Source organism: Punica granatum, chromosome 6 (assembly GCF_007655135.1).
Source record: "Punica granatum isolate Tunisia-2019 chromosome 6, ASM765513v2, whole genome shotgun sequence".
NCBI lineage: Eukaryota > Viridiplantae > Streptophyta > Magnoliopsida > Myrtales > Lythraceae > Punica > Punica granatum.
In genome coordinates, this window is record NC_045132.1 from 4,407,368 (window position 1) to 4,423,074 (window position 15,707).

At 38.3% G+C, this 15,707-nt stretch overlaps 2 protein-coding genes, 1 long non-coding RNA gene and 1 pseudogene across 3 annotated transcripts; 2 read left to right on the top strand and 2 right to left on the bottom strand.

Moving 5' to 3' along the window:
* The first annotated feature begins 263 nt into the window (after nucleotides 1–263).
* Nucleotides 264–1,375, top strand: LOC116210155 (annotated as a pseudogene).
* Nucleotides 1,376–2,704: 1,329 nt separating this feature from the next.
* Nucleotides 2,705–4,720, bottom strand: LOC116211936 (SKP1-like protein 1A). Its single transcript, XM_031546481.1, has 2 exons — nucleotides 4,283–4,720; nucleotides 2,705–3,135 (listed from the first exon to the last, which is right to left on the bottom strand). Exons 1-2 carry the CDS (start codon nucleotides 4,574–4,576, stop codon nucleotides 2,962–2,964), a joined length of 468 nt encoding a protein of 155 aa, XP_031402341.1. The 5' UTR covers nucleotides 4,577–4,720; the 3' UTR covers nucleotides 2,705–2,961.
* Nucleotides 4,721–9,166: 4,446 nt separating this feature from the next.
* LOC116211716 lies at nucleotides 9,167–9,914 on the top strand. Its single transcript, XR_004157724.1, has 2 exons — nucleotides 9,167–9,492; nucleotides 9,639–9,914. It is a non-coding gene; the product is annotated as an uncharacterized LOC116211716 (long non-coding RNA).
* A 2,354-nt stretch (nucleotides 9,915–12,268) lies between these two features.
* LOC116210068 (SKP1-like protein 1B) lies at nucleotides 12,269–14,687 on the bottom strand. The gene is made up of 2 exons (XM_031543874.1): nucleotides 14,286–14,687; nucleotides 12,269–12,674 (listed from the first exon to the last, which is right to left on the bottom strand). The coding sequence occupies exons 1-2, from the start codon at nucleotides 14,583–14,585 to the stop codon at nucleotides 12,549–12,551; spliced, it is 426 nt and encodes a 141-aa protein (XP_031399734.1). The 5' UTR covers nucleotides 14,586–14,687; the 3' UTR covers nucleotides 12,269–12,548.
* Between the last annotated feature and the right edge of the window lie 1,020 nt (nucleotides 14,688–15,707).

The window sequence follows — 15,707 nt, forward strand, 5'->3', positions numbered from 1 at the left end:
AAAATTGATGGGTGGGAAGGAATGATGTTTGAATTTCTTTGACATGCGCACTTGAATATCAATTTGGTTGCGGGGGTAGAATGAATTCAAACTCATCATGCATGCCTAAGCCATGACCTATAAACCCCGTCATCTAATCGCCGGAAAAAGTAAAAAGCTAATCCTGTCATCTGACTAAGTCAGTCGCAGAAGCTTCTTATTTCTCTCCGACCCTCCTTCCAATTGTATTATATCTTAAATCATGTAATACAATATAATATATGTGTTTGCGTGCCTGCGTGTTTTCCTACAACCTTGCACTGACCTTCGACAGCAATCTAGCGAGCAAAAAAGCAACCAACAAAATTAATTAAATCGTTGTTCGTTATGGAAATGGCGGAAGAAGTGCTTCTGTTAGGCAACTGGGCGAGCCCCTTCGCGAATAGGGTTTGTATAGCTCTGAGGGAGAAGGGCTTGGAGTACGAGTCCCGCGAAGAGGACCTCGACAACAAGAGCGCCCTCCTCCTCAAGATGAACCCTATCCACAAGCAGATCCCTGTCCTCATGCCCTTGGGTCCTCATCCACAAGGGCATGTCCATCTCTGAGTCCCTCATCATCGTTCAGTATATCGACAAGGTGTGGCCCCACAAGTCCCCTCTCCTGCCTAGTGACCCTTATGAGCGAGCCAATGCCCGGTTTTGGGCTGATTATGTTGACAAGAAGGTGCGCGTTAATTACATGCAATTAATGCGTCTTATGCTTGCTTAATTACCTATACTCCTTATTCCATGTTCGTGCCTTCAATGGCCGGCTGGCATGATGGATGAGGCAGATATACTCGGCCGCACGATCAGTGTGGGAAACGACAGGAGAAGCCCAGGAAGCTGCGAAGAAGCAGCTGATAAACTGTTTCAGGACACTGGAGGTAGAGCTCGGGGACAAGACTTACTTCGGGGCGACAAATTTGGTGGGTGGACGTATCGCTGATCCCATTCTATAGCTGGTTCTACGCCTAGGAGACGATTGCCGCCAACTTCAACATTGGAGAGGAGTGCCCGAAGCTCGTGGAGTGGGCTAAGAGGTGCATGCAGAGGGAGAGTGTGTCCATGTCCCTTGCCGACCAGCACAAGGTCTATGAATACATCTTGGAATTTATGGGTGAAATCCAGAATCAGCCCCATCGCTGCAGGAAGGATCAATTTTGCAACCACCTCTTAATTTGCTTGAAATCATTCTGAATACTACTCGGATAATATACCAAATAATCTCACGGATTCCTTGACTCATTTTCCATGTTTCTTTAGTATAGTTATTCTTACGGACTGTTTGTTTCGAAAAATAATCAGACTTTTACTATTTTGTAAGAGTTATTTCAATGTAGCAAAAGTTTGGCAGTATTCAAGCTGTTTCTTGCGATCTTAGTAAATGTCTTGACTATACAACGTAACTCGTGGTGGATTAATAAAGGATCTAGTGGGTACGCATCGTCATTCTGCAACTTTCTCGATATGATCCAATTCGGAAATTAATATATGCTCAGATTATATTTGGGGTATACAACCCAATAGAGTATTTGATATTATTCGGTTAACCAAATTCTAAAATTTGGTTTGGTTTAATGAATTGGATATGAAAATGATTTCTAATTTTTTAAATCACACTTATGAATTGGTTATAGTTTGAACCAAAAGCCGCCCCAAACTGAAACAGAGCACTCCTAATTGAGATTCCACAAGTCAAAGAGACATCCGAATCATTTTGTATTTGTATATGTTTATTTTGAGTTAATTATCAATTTCATCCACGACATTAACGTAATCCCCTATAACATCATTTAAGTCCTTCGCAACACCAATGGAGTCCTTTGTAACATCAATCTGGTCCTTCAAACGTATCATTAGGGACCAAAATGATGTTGCGAAAGGATCCATTTGATTTTACAAGGGACTCAATTGATGTTATAACTAAGGGACCAAAATGATGTTACGAGGGACTAAGTTGTTACAAGGGGCTAAGTTGATGTCATTTTCATATGAGGGATCCAAGTGATGTCGCTTGTCCATCTCAAGAGCGAAATTGATAATTAACTCGTTTATTTCCATTGGATTTCCCATGTCTGTCTTGAGTAAGAATATAATTTCCATCATCGAGAGAGGCAATACGAATACTAGATCTGATGTGTGTAGTTTTAGTTTTTTATTAATCCTACCTCAACACTCCGATCTTAAATTACTATGATATATATACTGTAAAGGCCTGGAAGAGTTACTTAATACGTGTGGCCCCTAAAAGACTCCCAGATCTATCAAAAGTATATAGCTTAATCGTTCTTGGAAGCGAGGCTGTGGATGGGTTATGGAGGTTCAAGGACTTGACGCATTGAGCACTTCTCATACTGTAGTTACGAGAAAGAGACATAATTCATCACATGATTAGCAGTCCTTTCACTTGATCTCGTAAAGAGGGGAAAACCTATGTTGGATACACGAACCAAAAAAAGAAAAAGAAAAAACCAATTGCAGGAGCAGGTAAGCATCGAGTTGTTGAGGCTCGATGTTCACTTGTTATTTTGGAGTAATGAAAACGAATTCAACTGTACACATACATACATATGGATCATTAAGTTCATGGATTGTATCGGCATTTAACCAAGAGATGATGATTCATAAACATGCTCTCCCTTTGCTGTGCTAATGGGACTATAACCAGAATTATGACTCCGAATTTTGCGTTTAAGGATTACCAGCGATTATCAAAATTCCATCAGAGAATCAGTGGTGCAGGAAATAAAATTCACCGTCTTAACGTGCATGAGCACAAGCATACATCCACAAAGGAGGTCCCAGACACGCATGCCCACGAATCTATAGACACATAGGGTACCTACACACTTACTTCGGAATCAAGGAAAACCACCTAGAACTATGATATTGAAGGTCTTAATCATCAGAATTGTCTCTGTTCATTTCAGCAGGAGACTGTCACTCAAAGGCCCACTGGTTTTCTCGCCGAACCTCTTCCTCCTCCTCAGGTGTGAAGTCATTCTTAATATTGAAGGTCTTGCGGATCTCCTCAGGAGTCTTACCCTTGATCATGTCCGCGACAGTTTGGCATGTCAGGTCTAACAAGCTCTTGATGTTGAGATAATTTGCAGCCTAATAGAAAACAAAACCCAAACATTAGCACTCAAATAAGTCTTTTCAGAGAGGAGCAAAACAATACTAACTTCAAGCTGGACAAAAGATAAGACAGCAAACGTACAAATCTACAAAGCCCTCCTCCCCATATGCAAATAAATGATGAATCTGAGTCCATATTATCTCATATAGATCTTATCTCAAGATTTAATGAGATTGCCAATCAAAGAAAATGACGGAAGATCATTGTACGTCCATCCCATTCCGACTCTATAAAATAGTTTTTTCTTAATTTTATCCTAGATCAGAAGTAGAAGAGAATGCATGCCTAATTTGAAGAATACGGAGCAGACTTCCTACTGGCTGCAAATGTGTAAACTGAGCAAAGTATAAATGTCATGAATTCAGAACAGAGATATATATAAGTTGAATGAAGCTTGCTGTACAAAAAAGTCACTATTAAAAGAGCAACTTTCTAAAATCCTTCTTTATAGATGTGATTGATTTAATTAAAAAAAGAGCAACTTTCTTCTTCTTCTTCCACCGGAGATATTAGTAAGGATATGCATTAACAATGAGAGGCCTTCACTCTCCATCCAACAGCAGTCTCTCATCCATCCCACGCCTAAGTACTTTGCATTGATAAAATAGAGATAGTGTATCTCGAGAATCAGCCATTGTTTCCTTCACCTAATTATCCGCCATTAACTTTAACTGCGGCTTGCCAACTAAAGTTATATTAATGAACAACGAACCGAGTCGCTCTAACTGAGAACAAAAGACATTAAATGGTAATGAATGATCATACTTTTAACAGTCCTCATTCAATCACTTGTTCAGGCCCAAAGACGAACAAAGCAAGCAATCAGACAAACAACCCCAAAACAGCCACTCATGTAACCAACAACAAGCCAATACGTGCGTAAGGATGATGCATCAGAAGTCCGATAGCAGCAGGCTATTTAACTATTTTCACACAGGCAGGAGTTTGGAGCTCGATGACAGTCAAAGTCAACAGCTGTAATATGCAGATCCCCCAAGCCACTACGCCTAATTAACCTAACGTTTTCTTCGCTAAGCTAAATCCCGAACATACAGAATCGGGAATCGAGTAAAGAAACAGGTCGATCGGCGAAGGGAATCAATGAATCAATCAATCACTCACCAGGATGAGATCGAACAGGGCGGCCTGATCGACTTTGACGAAGTCGGCGTCCCAGGACTTGAGCTCATCGTCGTTGGCGCGATCCTCGGAGCTGCTGGACTCGACGTGCTTCTTGCAGTACTCGATCACCTTGGCGAGGATCTTGCTGGTGACGTTGGGGAGGGGGATGGCGTTATCGGCGCAGTCGTCCTCGATCATGTGTTTGATCGTCTGGGACTCGACGGCCACCGCCTCGTCCACCTCGAATGTCTCGCCATCTGAGCTCTTCAGGGTGATCTTCCTCGGAGACGACATCTTGGCCGGCGGCGGATCGGAGCAGACGACGGATGCGCTGATCGGTAGAAAGATTTTCTCGTCGTCTTCTTTCCTTCTCGACTCTTCGGCGAAAAGAGAGAGGAGAGAGAAAACACCTAACGTTTGTGGCCGTACACCTCTCTTATAGAATGCAACCTACCAATTAAGATTCGAAGTCCCTCTTCGCCCACCAATAAAAACTCGACACGTGGATTTCCCCAATTCAGATCCGAGGAAGTGATATTTTCTCAGATTCCCCGACGGATTCCGGGGAAAATCGTTCAACATAGATTTCCCAATCTTTAAGCAATATCAATGTGCTATTTAATATATAGGAGGATTCATCATTTTAATTCGAATGGTTGCCTCTTCATTGTGTATATATATATATTGACATTATATAATTAATTTAGGCCTTTAAAATTTCCCTCAACCTAATATGAATCTCCATTATAATAAATTTTAAATTTTAAAAAAATACTCTTAAAAAATCACGATCTAATTTTTTTATTATATAAAGTGTGATTTATGTCCACAATTATTATGGCGCTACGTGTAGTAATTCTGGGTCTGCGTTGAAATGCCACTCTGAAAGATAATTATCATCTCTTTTACTTCTTATCTCTCTCCATCTCCCTCTAGGTTTTTCACATTATATATATGTGCGTGTATGTGTGGACAAGTTAGTCCTTGCCCCGCTTGCCTCAGCGATTTCTAACAAGCAAAGCTAACACAAATAATAGAAGGCTGAAGCCCAAGAAGAAAAGAAAACTGATAATTAATTGGAAGAGCTAAGAGAGGAGAGTGTGGAGATCGGATCGATTAGAGATCAAAATGGAGTGAAGAAAGGTCCGTGGACTGCTGAAGAAGACATCATCCTCGTCTCCTGCATCCAAGAACACGGCCCCGCTAGATCAATCTTACATATCTACATTCCTTTGGGGTAAAAGAGCTGCTACTTCACTCGCTTTACTATGCGTGCTATACAGACTTTTGTAATCTTATTACGAGATTGAAAAACATAATCAATGATGATGATACTGGTCCTTCAAACATCATTAAGCTCGAAAAGATAAGTGAAAAAGGAGAAGCAAAATTTGATATCAACCTGAGTTATGTTTACATGATATATTTGACAATCTAAGCGTAAATCCCTTTCGCAGAGGACCCACAACGATATAAAGAAGAGTAAATAGGCAATTTCATCCCCGACTTTCGCAAGTTACTTCAATTTCGTCCATGACTTATTTTTTACATCAATTTCGTCCTCGACTTTGCACTTTTGCATCAATTTCGTCCCTACTATATCAAATTGGTCATCGACTTTGCACGGTTATATCAATTTAGTCCCTGACTTTGCACGATTACATTAGTGTAGTCCCTGACTTTCGCAACACAAGTCCCTGAGTTTTGGCGTTACATCAGATCGATCCCTGGTTACATGGGGGCAAACGGAATTACTGTTCCGCTAGTTTGTTCAGGGACTGAATTGATATAACGACTTGACAAATTGATGTAACTCTAAATTATCATCTTCTTCATATGCCTTCTCTCTCTCTTTCTATCTTCTCTCTCTCTCTCCGTCTCTCCTTTTCTTTCTTCCCACAGTTCCACTTCAAATGAATTTCCTCTTCTCCGTCTTCCTTTTCTTCTTCTTGTGCGAGTTTCCATTTCTCGCTCAGTTTTTCTCCCAGTCTTCTTCTTCTTTGTTTCTTCTTTCCTTGGCAACTTCTCGACAAGTTGGTCTACCCGCCTCCAACGAATTTCGGCGCCCACCCTGCAAATTCGAATTCTCATGCCAAGATCACGTCGCCAGTCTTCTTTTATGGACTGGAGCTCTCTCTCTCTCTCTCCCTCTCGATCTTTTCGGGGAAGCTCAAGAATAGAGCAGATAATAGAGTTGAGGGACAGACCTGTGAGGGGCTTCGGGGGATCACCTTCATCGATCACCATGCTTTGATCTCCTCTGAACACAGCAACTCCCGTTCTCTCTCGGTCATGTTTGCTTCTGAGTTGCTTCTTCTGCAGCTCATTATGATGATTAGAGATGACCATCAATTCTCTCCCGTTCGATCTTTCACTTTCAGTTCAGTCTAACTCCTCCCATTCCCCTCAGCTCACAGACTCAACTAATCTCTCTCTCTCCCTCAACTCTCTCTCGAGCTCCTTCTCTCTTCCTTTCTCTCTCCCTCATTCTTGAGCAGACAATAAAAAAGAGAAAGCAAACAGAACAGGAACAGACAAAACAAATAGAGACATAACTCAACCAATTCACCCATGCTCCCTCAACATAACTCTAAGCTCGATTCTTTCACTCGAAGCTCAATCTCTCTCTCGAATATTCTTTTGAAGCTTTCCCTCAACTCTCACGTTGCACGTTCTGCTTCTCATTCCCTCGATCCTGCCGCTTCGAAGCTCTCAAATCTCTTCCCCCCGCTCTAGGTCATGCGACTAAAACCCTCACCTCCTCCACCTCAAGTTGTTGACGAGTTGAAGGCCATCCTGGGCGATGATCTCTCTGCTCGATTCGCTGCTCTAAGAGATTCCCTTCATCCTTCCTCGTTCTCATCATCTTCTCATTCTGTGGTTTCCGTGAATCTAGTCCCCTCAGGGATATCGCTTGCTTGCGACGGCCGAGATCGAGACCCTAGCTGCTCGAACTCGACGATGAGGAGGATGAAGTCGAGAAGATCATCTAATGGGCCAAGGACGCTACGCCTCTCGATCCCTCTCTTTCGTTTGATGAAGAGCCTCGTGACGGTAACGATGATGAGGATAGCGACCTTGAAATAGCTTAGGGACTGATTTGATGTAACACGAGGACCAAATTGATGTAACAATTTGCACCATTTAACACCATCAGGGACTATACTTAACGGCAATACCAAATTGATGTCACATTGGGACCTGACCAATGCAATCATGGACCAAATAGATGTAACCGTGCAAAGTCAGGGACTAAATTGATGTAACCGTGCAAAGTTAAGGACCAATTTGATGTAGCATGGACGAAATTGATGCAAAAGTGCAAAGTTATGGACGAAATTGATGCAAAAGTGCAAAGTTAGGGACGAAATTGATGCAAAAGTATAAAGTCGAGGACAAAATTGATGTAAAAAATAAGTCAGGGACGAAATTGAAATAATTTGCGAAAGTCAAGGACGAAATTGCCTATTTACTCCATAAAAAAACTACTAGAGCACCCACTTGAAGAAGAAGCTGCATCTAAATCCTTTTATTATGGTATGTGACGTGGTACTTTTTCATTGGACCATGTGTGGGAGCTAATTTATAACAGTATTAAAGGTTTGTGGGACGAAAGTAGGAAAGTAAATAATAGAAATATTTTAAAAAAATTATGTGCCACGAGTGGTTTATATTAAATGAGAGGATCTAAATAGCTCATATTGGTTTTGTATGGTGTGAAAAAAATGAAAATTATGCACCGTAAAATTCGGATTATTCAAATACATATATGCTTCATGAAATTTGAAAGACATGACTTTTTTTTTGTGTGGATATTTTAACATCACTATATTCTCATTGGCCAAAAAAAAAAGTCCCCATATTATAGGAAAGATTCTTATAAAAATCCTACTTTATTACGAGATTGTAACAAATAGGTGATTTAGTGTGTTAATGATGCAAATAATTCCGTAAGTGTTTTCTTTTTGGCCAAGTCGTAATTGTTGTTAGTTACCTCCATCCTATTTGTTCCCCCTTTCTTTTTCATTGTGCAGCACGTGATACTCAAAGTCCAGTAAACCTCCATTAAGTTAGGGTCAACTGGTCGCGCACTATGTTGGACCGGTTTCCCTCCTATGTGGAGAGTAGTCTAAGCCCATACGCATTAAAGACCACACAAATAGCGTAGACCGTGAAAATTTTCAAGCCAATGACGAATTGCCGCCTCATTATATGAAACATATTAGTACTTGATTAAATGTAGTACTAACATTTGGGACTTGACGGAGGACAAATAATTAGTTTGTATTAGAATTGAGTTGAGTGGAGTTTTGGTTTTAATTGATTTGTAATGATTGTATTATTGAATTATGAGAAAAAAGTGTGAAAAAGTACTGAATAGTTGAGATAAAGTAATGATTGTGTTATTGAGTTATGAAAAAAGTAATGAATAGTTAAGCGAATTTAGTATTAAAAATTGAATTGAATGGTTAAAAATATTTAAAAAGGAAAAAAATAATAATTATATTGTTGAATGGAAGATTAGCGGATTTGAATTGAGTTGAGTTAAAAAAAAATTTTAAATCTAAACACACCTTAAATTGCCCCATTCCAATTGTGCGGACGCTTCAAACATCGGTCACCCGAAAACAAGTTAGATTATCGGTTAGACGAAGTAAATGGATATTATCTGAACAATTACATATAATTTCAGACAATTATCTTCTGTAGATAATTTGTAACCAACAAATCAGGGGTTACATTCATATCTCTTCAATTGATGATTATCTATATTAAAAATTAGATAATTATCCCTAACCGACCAATCAGGTGAGAGTACAATTGTCAATCTCTATATAAATAGATAATTTCAGGTGACTGTCAATCACCTCTCCTCTATAAATAGTGGACTCCTCTTCAGAAAATGGAAAGAGGGGAAGAAGACACAAGGACCTGGAGAAGCCACGTAGGACGCATTGGATTCAAGCTCGAAGGCCCCGGTGATTCCACGAAGCTCCATCAACGAGACCAAGCTACACCAGCTCTCGCTCGAGTCCTTACATCATATCAAGCCCGAAGGCCCCAGTGATTCCACGAAGCTCCATCGACAAGACCAAGCTATGCAACCCTTGCTCGAGACCTCGCATCGGATTCAAGCCCAAAGGTCCCGTTGTAAACAATCATCATTTGACGAGAACAAGCTACAAAGCCTCGTTTGACATCCTACAAGTGTAGGAGAATCATAGGATTTTTATTTACTTATATTTTCATTTGCAAGTTTCCAATTAGAGATTGTACCAACAAATTTTAATACATAAATATTTGTCGAAAATATTTCCTATTCATTTATGGTGACTTAAGATTTTGTCGTGCACAGATTTTAGCGTTTACGGTGGGACATCTCTATTTCTCTTCTCTCTTTCACAAAGCTGAGTCTTGAAGCTAAGATGGCCTCGAGGAAGGTCGTCCTGGACCCAAGGACGTGGCTCGCTCTGATGATGCTGCTTCTGATTCGAACTTGGAGAAACCACCAAGAATGTATACTAGGAGCCATGCCAAAGGAATGGCGACACAAGGGTTTAGAAAACATTTTCTAAGTAGGAACCACCCAAATGTAAATATTTTCGTTTCATGATAATATCGTTTTTCTGCATCTCGAACCCTTGTCTGGTTGGATAAAGTATATGATTTAAAGGTTTTTAATCGGAGAAAATTTTATCGTTCCTTTTTTACATGAAAAACATGAGTAATTGGGTTTAAAACAAGGTCTCTGGAGAGTAAGCGTCACGTTCTCAAAATCTGTTTTACATCAGTGTCTCCGGAGAAGGAAATATTACCAATTAACTTGTATAAATTTTGAAAATATGCATGTTTAATCCAAATTTAGTACTCAGTACTTGAGGACTTATCTTTTTATTCTAGATAATCTGTCTTCATACAGGCAATCCTCAGGTGCTTTATTAGTTCTTTGATTTAATGTGTTTCCTGAGCAATGATCCTAGCCCGGGCCGAAACGATGTGCTTACATTATTTTGTAAAGAACTTATGAATTATGTACAAAATAATAATCATTTTAAAATTTTTATCATTATATTTTTTCAACTATGATTTTTCATGTAATTTATCACCCCTGAAAGGCTGAAACATATAAGTTCATTGAGCAATTTATCATTAAGTAAAGATGTAAAATCTTTATAATTAAAATATCTTGTACAATTTTGATTTGCAAGAAAAGTTTTGTTCTTTCAAAAAGCAGCCTTTTTTCTTTGTCCGGGTCAAAAATGAAAATGAGAGTTTGAACAATTATTATTGATTTTTTTTTAATTTCGATTTGTAATAGAAACATTGTTTCTTCTAAGAATCGGTCTCTTTTTCTTGTCTCCGTCAAAGATGATAATGTGGGTTTGGGCAATTATCATTGAATTTGTTCTTTTAATTTCGATTTGTAAGATAATTTTGAGGCAATAATTTTTTTTATTTTTTCTTTTAATTAAAATAGAACATGAGATTTCGAACAATTATTATTGAATTTATTTTTTTCATTTCCTTATTGGTCAAGTTATCTCCGTAAGTAAAACAACAGTGACCTAGTGGTGGGTTGAGAATTTGACACTTGAAACGACCTTATTAATCCTCTCTCCACTTAGAGCGATCTCGTTAATCTTCGCTCTTCCTTTTGCAATTATCTATAGATATGTATATATACTTACAGAAAAAGTTAAATCTATACAGCCTAAAAAGGGAGAGGCTTCCCTTTCCGTCTCTTTCACTTTCCAAAATTACCCATGACAAATATGTTTTAATTAACAAGTGTGAATAATTTTAAGTCAAAATGGTAAAACTCCTAAAAAAACGCACTACTGACTCTCCCGCACCATATATTTCCTCTCCTCGCTTCACCTCTCATCTTTGCTCTCTCTTTTTTGTTTTCTATGTTCCTTTGTTTCCGCAACCACATTGTTTTTTAATTTAACAATAATCTCATTGTTCTAATAATTTTGTAATTGCTTTTAGGTAGCGTAAATATCTTTTAAATTTCCCATTAATGATAAAATATCGATATGAAGTGTGATCAGAATAAAAGGATAAATGCAATACTTATATATACTATTATAAAAATAAAGTAAAACTGCCCAAACCACTTTACTTACTTTAATTGACATATTTACATGAACCACTATATATCATTATAATATATTTTGTACTTTTTTGGTCAAATATATATTTTTATGTAAAAATATATTATTTTGATAATTAATATTTTAATGTTGTTGCGCGTAGCGCATGTGCATTCTTCTCTACTGTTTGATAAATGGAAGAATACCAACATAATATCGTGCCAGATACATTATCTTTACAAAAGATCGCCCTGTTGTTTACCATATTCTATAAGGGAGAAAATTTTAAAATATTTGCTTCTCATAGAAACGCAATGTAAGGAACCGTAATCAGGTACTTGTAGTTTGACACAAATAATTGACCACCCCAGTTTTAGTTTCTACGAATGGCAATATAGAGTTGTGAATGAATCGGGTATTAAAAGAATCGAACTTGGCTCGTCTTGAAATGATCAAGCTAGTCGAGGTCCGTCAAGAATCCGTTCCCATGCTGAAGCTTGATTGGCATAAAAATGTTCAAGCTAGTCGAGGTCTGTCAAGAATCCGTTCCCATGCTGAAGCACGTTTGGCATAAGATATCACAGGCCCAAAGTTTGGGGTGCAATTAGACTTTGAGAGCTGAGAGGGTGAGAAGGAGAATTGGTATTTGAGATTTCATTAATTAATTGAAAGATGAGTGGATGGACATGCGAAAATTGATGACTTTCAAATGGATCGTTTGTGCCAACGAGTCATATGGATGTTGTTTACTTACTTAAGGGTTAAATTGATGCATGACCAACAATTAATCTCAACCAATAGCATGAACAACGATTAATCTCAACTAATAGGATGAGATACTTCGTGATCCAAATGAAGGAAAAAAAAAATGATTGTAAACAATAAAATATGATTATAAACAATTTTTGACGAGACCCACTTGCCAATGGTACCAATCGAGGAGTGCCGAACTTAAAGGAGCATTCTCTCGAGCAAAACTTCGAGTAGTTTCACTTATCACATTCGGGGCATTAACGGATTGTTTGATTGCGTAATTGTAAAATTGGAACTTCAAAAAAGAAAAGATAAATGCAAGAACACTAATATCTCCTAACTGGAAAAGAACGTCTATTGTTATAATCTCCCTAATATTGAAGGTCACCCTAATAAGCCGAAATAGCACTTCTCCCTCAGCGAAGGAACATACCAATACCGAGGATCTTGCCCGTCGCCTCGGGATTCTCGCCCCTGATCATGTCCATCGCAGTGTGGCATGTCAGGTCCAACAAGCTCTTGATGTTCAGACTCTTTGCAGCCTAACAGAAAACAAAGCGTCACAACATTAAGCACAAATATGCCTTTTCAGAGAAGAAGCACAAAAAACACCAACTTCAAACTAGACAAAGATAGGGATAGCAAACGTATAAATCTACAAAGCCCTCGATATGCAGATAAATGATGAACCTGAGTCAATATTATCTTCATACAGATCCTCTCTCAAGATTGAAAGAGATTTCACACTCAAAGAAAAGACGGAAACATTATTATACGTCCGTCCCTTTCCGAATCCATAGAATAGTTTCTACTTTATTTTGAGCATCATTACAATCATAGATCATTAAAAAAAAACCTTAATTCAGAAAATTAGTGCAAGCTTAATTTGAAGAATTAGGAGCTGACTCCCTAATGGATGCAAGAGCAAAATAACTTTAACTCTACTTATTACACAACAAAAATCAACACCACAATTATTATTTTTCCCCTTTTCTTCAATTTTTTTAACTATTCAATTCAATTTTTGATATTAAATTATCTCGACTATTCATTACTTTTTTCACAATTCAACAACACAATCTTTACTTTCTCTCAACTATTCATTACTTTTTCACATTTTTTCTCATAATTCAACAACACAATCATTACAACCCAATTAAAATCAAAACTCAACTCTACTTAACTCTAAAACCAAACAGACCGTGTCATGAATTCATGATAGATATATATAGCTGTGTCCATCAGACTAAACCTATTCTGTGGCAATTACATTAAATCAATATTGTTCCAGAAGGGTCTCAAGTGAATGAAGCCTGCCGTACGCGAAAGTCACTTAACAGATGTAAACAAGCAACCAGAATATTGTCCACAACACTTTCTCAAAATCCTTCTGTATAGATGTGATTTATTTGATTTAAAAAAAAAAGGAAGAGCAACTTTCTTTCTTCTTCCACCGGAGATATTAATCAGAATATGCATAAAAGACAGCGGGCCAAGCAGAAAGACCAACAACAATGAGAGGCCTTCACTCTCTATCCAGCAGCAGTTTCTCATCCAACTCACACCTAAGTACTTGGCATTGATAAAATAGAGATAGTGTATCCCGAGAATCAGCCATTGTTTCCTCCACCTAATTATCCACCAACTAGCTTAACTGTGGCTTGCGAACTAACGTTATATTAATGAACAACGAACCGAGTCACTCTAACTTAAAACGCGACAGGTTAAGTCGAAATAAATGATCTTCGATCCCACTTAACAGTCCTCTTCCAATTACAAATGAACAAGCTAATCACTTATCAAGGCCCAAAGACGAACAAAGCAATCAATCAAACAACAAACAATGTTCGAGAAACTTTAACCATAAAAACTCCAAAACAGCCACTCATGTAACCAACAACAAGCCATTACGCGTGTAAGGACGATGCATCGGAAGTCCCCGTAGCAGCAGGCTATTTTACTATTTTCACGCAGGCAGGCGTTTGGAGTTCGATGACAGTCAAAAGTCAACAGCTTTAATATGCAGATACCCAAAGCTACTACACCACGTTAACCTAACATCCTTCACTAAGCTAAACCCTGAATAAACAGAGTCGAGTATCGAGAAAAGAAAAGGTCGATCGGCAAAGGGAATCAATCAATCAATCACTCACCAGGATGAGATCGTACAGGGTGGCCCGATCGACTTTGATGAAGTCGGCGTCCCAGGACTTGAGCTCCTCGTTGTTGGCGCGATCCTCGGAGCTTCTGGACTCGACGTGCTTCTTGCAGTACTCGATCACCTTGGCGAGGATCTTGCTGGTGACATCGGGTAGGGGGATGGCGATATCGGCACCGTCGCCCTCGCCCTCGATCATGTGCTTGATCGTCTGGGACTCGACGGCCACCGCCTCGTCCACCTCGAACGTCTCGCCGTCGGAGCTCTTCAGGGTGATCTTCCTCGGAGACGACATCTTGGCCCACGTCGGATCGGAGCAGACGAAGGATGCGCGGATCGGTGGTAAGACTTTCTTGCGAAGGACGGCCTTCGCTTGCTACTCTCTGCGATGGGGTGACCCTTTTTAATAGAATGCAACCTACAAATTCGGATTCCAAGTCGGTTTACATGCACCAATAGAAAACCGACACGTGCCCCCCGGCCAAACAGAACAACCAAATTCAGATATGGCTAAGTGATCTTTCCCCGGGATCCTCGACGGATTCCGGGAAAAATCTTTCAATATCGATTTCAAATCTTTACACTTCGAACATGACTATATATTCTCTTAATAGGGACTTTTTGGTGATCCTATCTCGCCATGTAACATAAGAAAATACCAATTAAATTATAATAAATAAAATAATGAATATTAATCACTCGATTAATTATGCTAAGTATTATTAATTGAAACAATCTTATTGGTTTTTCCTTACCATATCATTATGGGTATGATCAAATATTTTCTCAAGATTTTCATATTTCAAAATTTTATTCTCGATTTTCAATGTTAAATTAAATTTTCGAATATCAGGATTTACACCAAAAAGTCTCACCGGCATATATATATATATATATCTATAGTAAAAGAAGACTTGCAATATATAATAATGATAGTAATAAAAGCTCATATTTAATTTTTAAAATCTTTGTAATCAACAATTTCAAACTCGAGCGGAACTATTTATAGACTTTTGTTTGTACATACGGACAGAAAGCCTAACAAAATTGCAATGAGGCCTATCAAGCAAATAACTCGCAGGCCTACCGAGCAAACAATCTAATATTTCATATTTAAGAATTCCCTTTCATATTATTATTTCATATTATTGTTGAATATAGAGTATATACGACATAATATATACATATATATTATCTAATCTAATCTATAAGTACATCAAACAGTCCATACAACACATAGATAATATCTTCGATATCCTAATAACGGATAATATAGCCAATTATCTAATCAATTTAGTAACAAGACATTTTCCTTATATATAAATTTACAAATAATACAGCATGTAAAACTCACTCGGTAGCATTAAATAACATTAAATAATCTTAATTAACTCCCTTGACAAAGTGAAAATAAATT

Bases quoted from the DNA above. Each gene is read 5' to 3' on its own strand.
- LOC116211936 (XM_031546481.1), bottom strand. From the start codon at position 4,576: ATGTCGTCTCCGAGGAAGATCACCCTGAAGAGCTCAGATGGCGAGACA. The intron at 3,136-4,282 runs GTGAGTGATTGA...GTTTTCTATTAG, and splicing joins CCCTGTTCGATCTCATCCTG to GCTGCAAATTATCTCAACAT.
- LOC116210068 (XM_031543874.1), bottom strand. From the start codon at position 14,585: ATGTCGTCTCCGAGGAAGATCACCCTGAAGAGCTCCGACGGCGAGACG. The intron at 12,675-14,285 runs GTGAGTGATTGA...GTTTTCTGTTAG, and splicing joins CCCTGTACGATCTCATCCTG to GCTGCAAAGAGTCTGAACAT.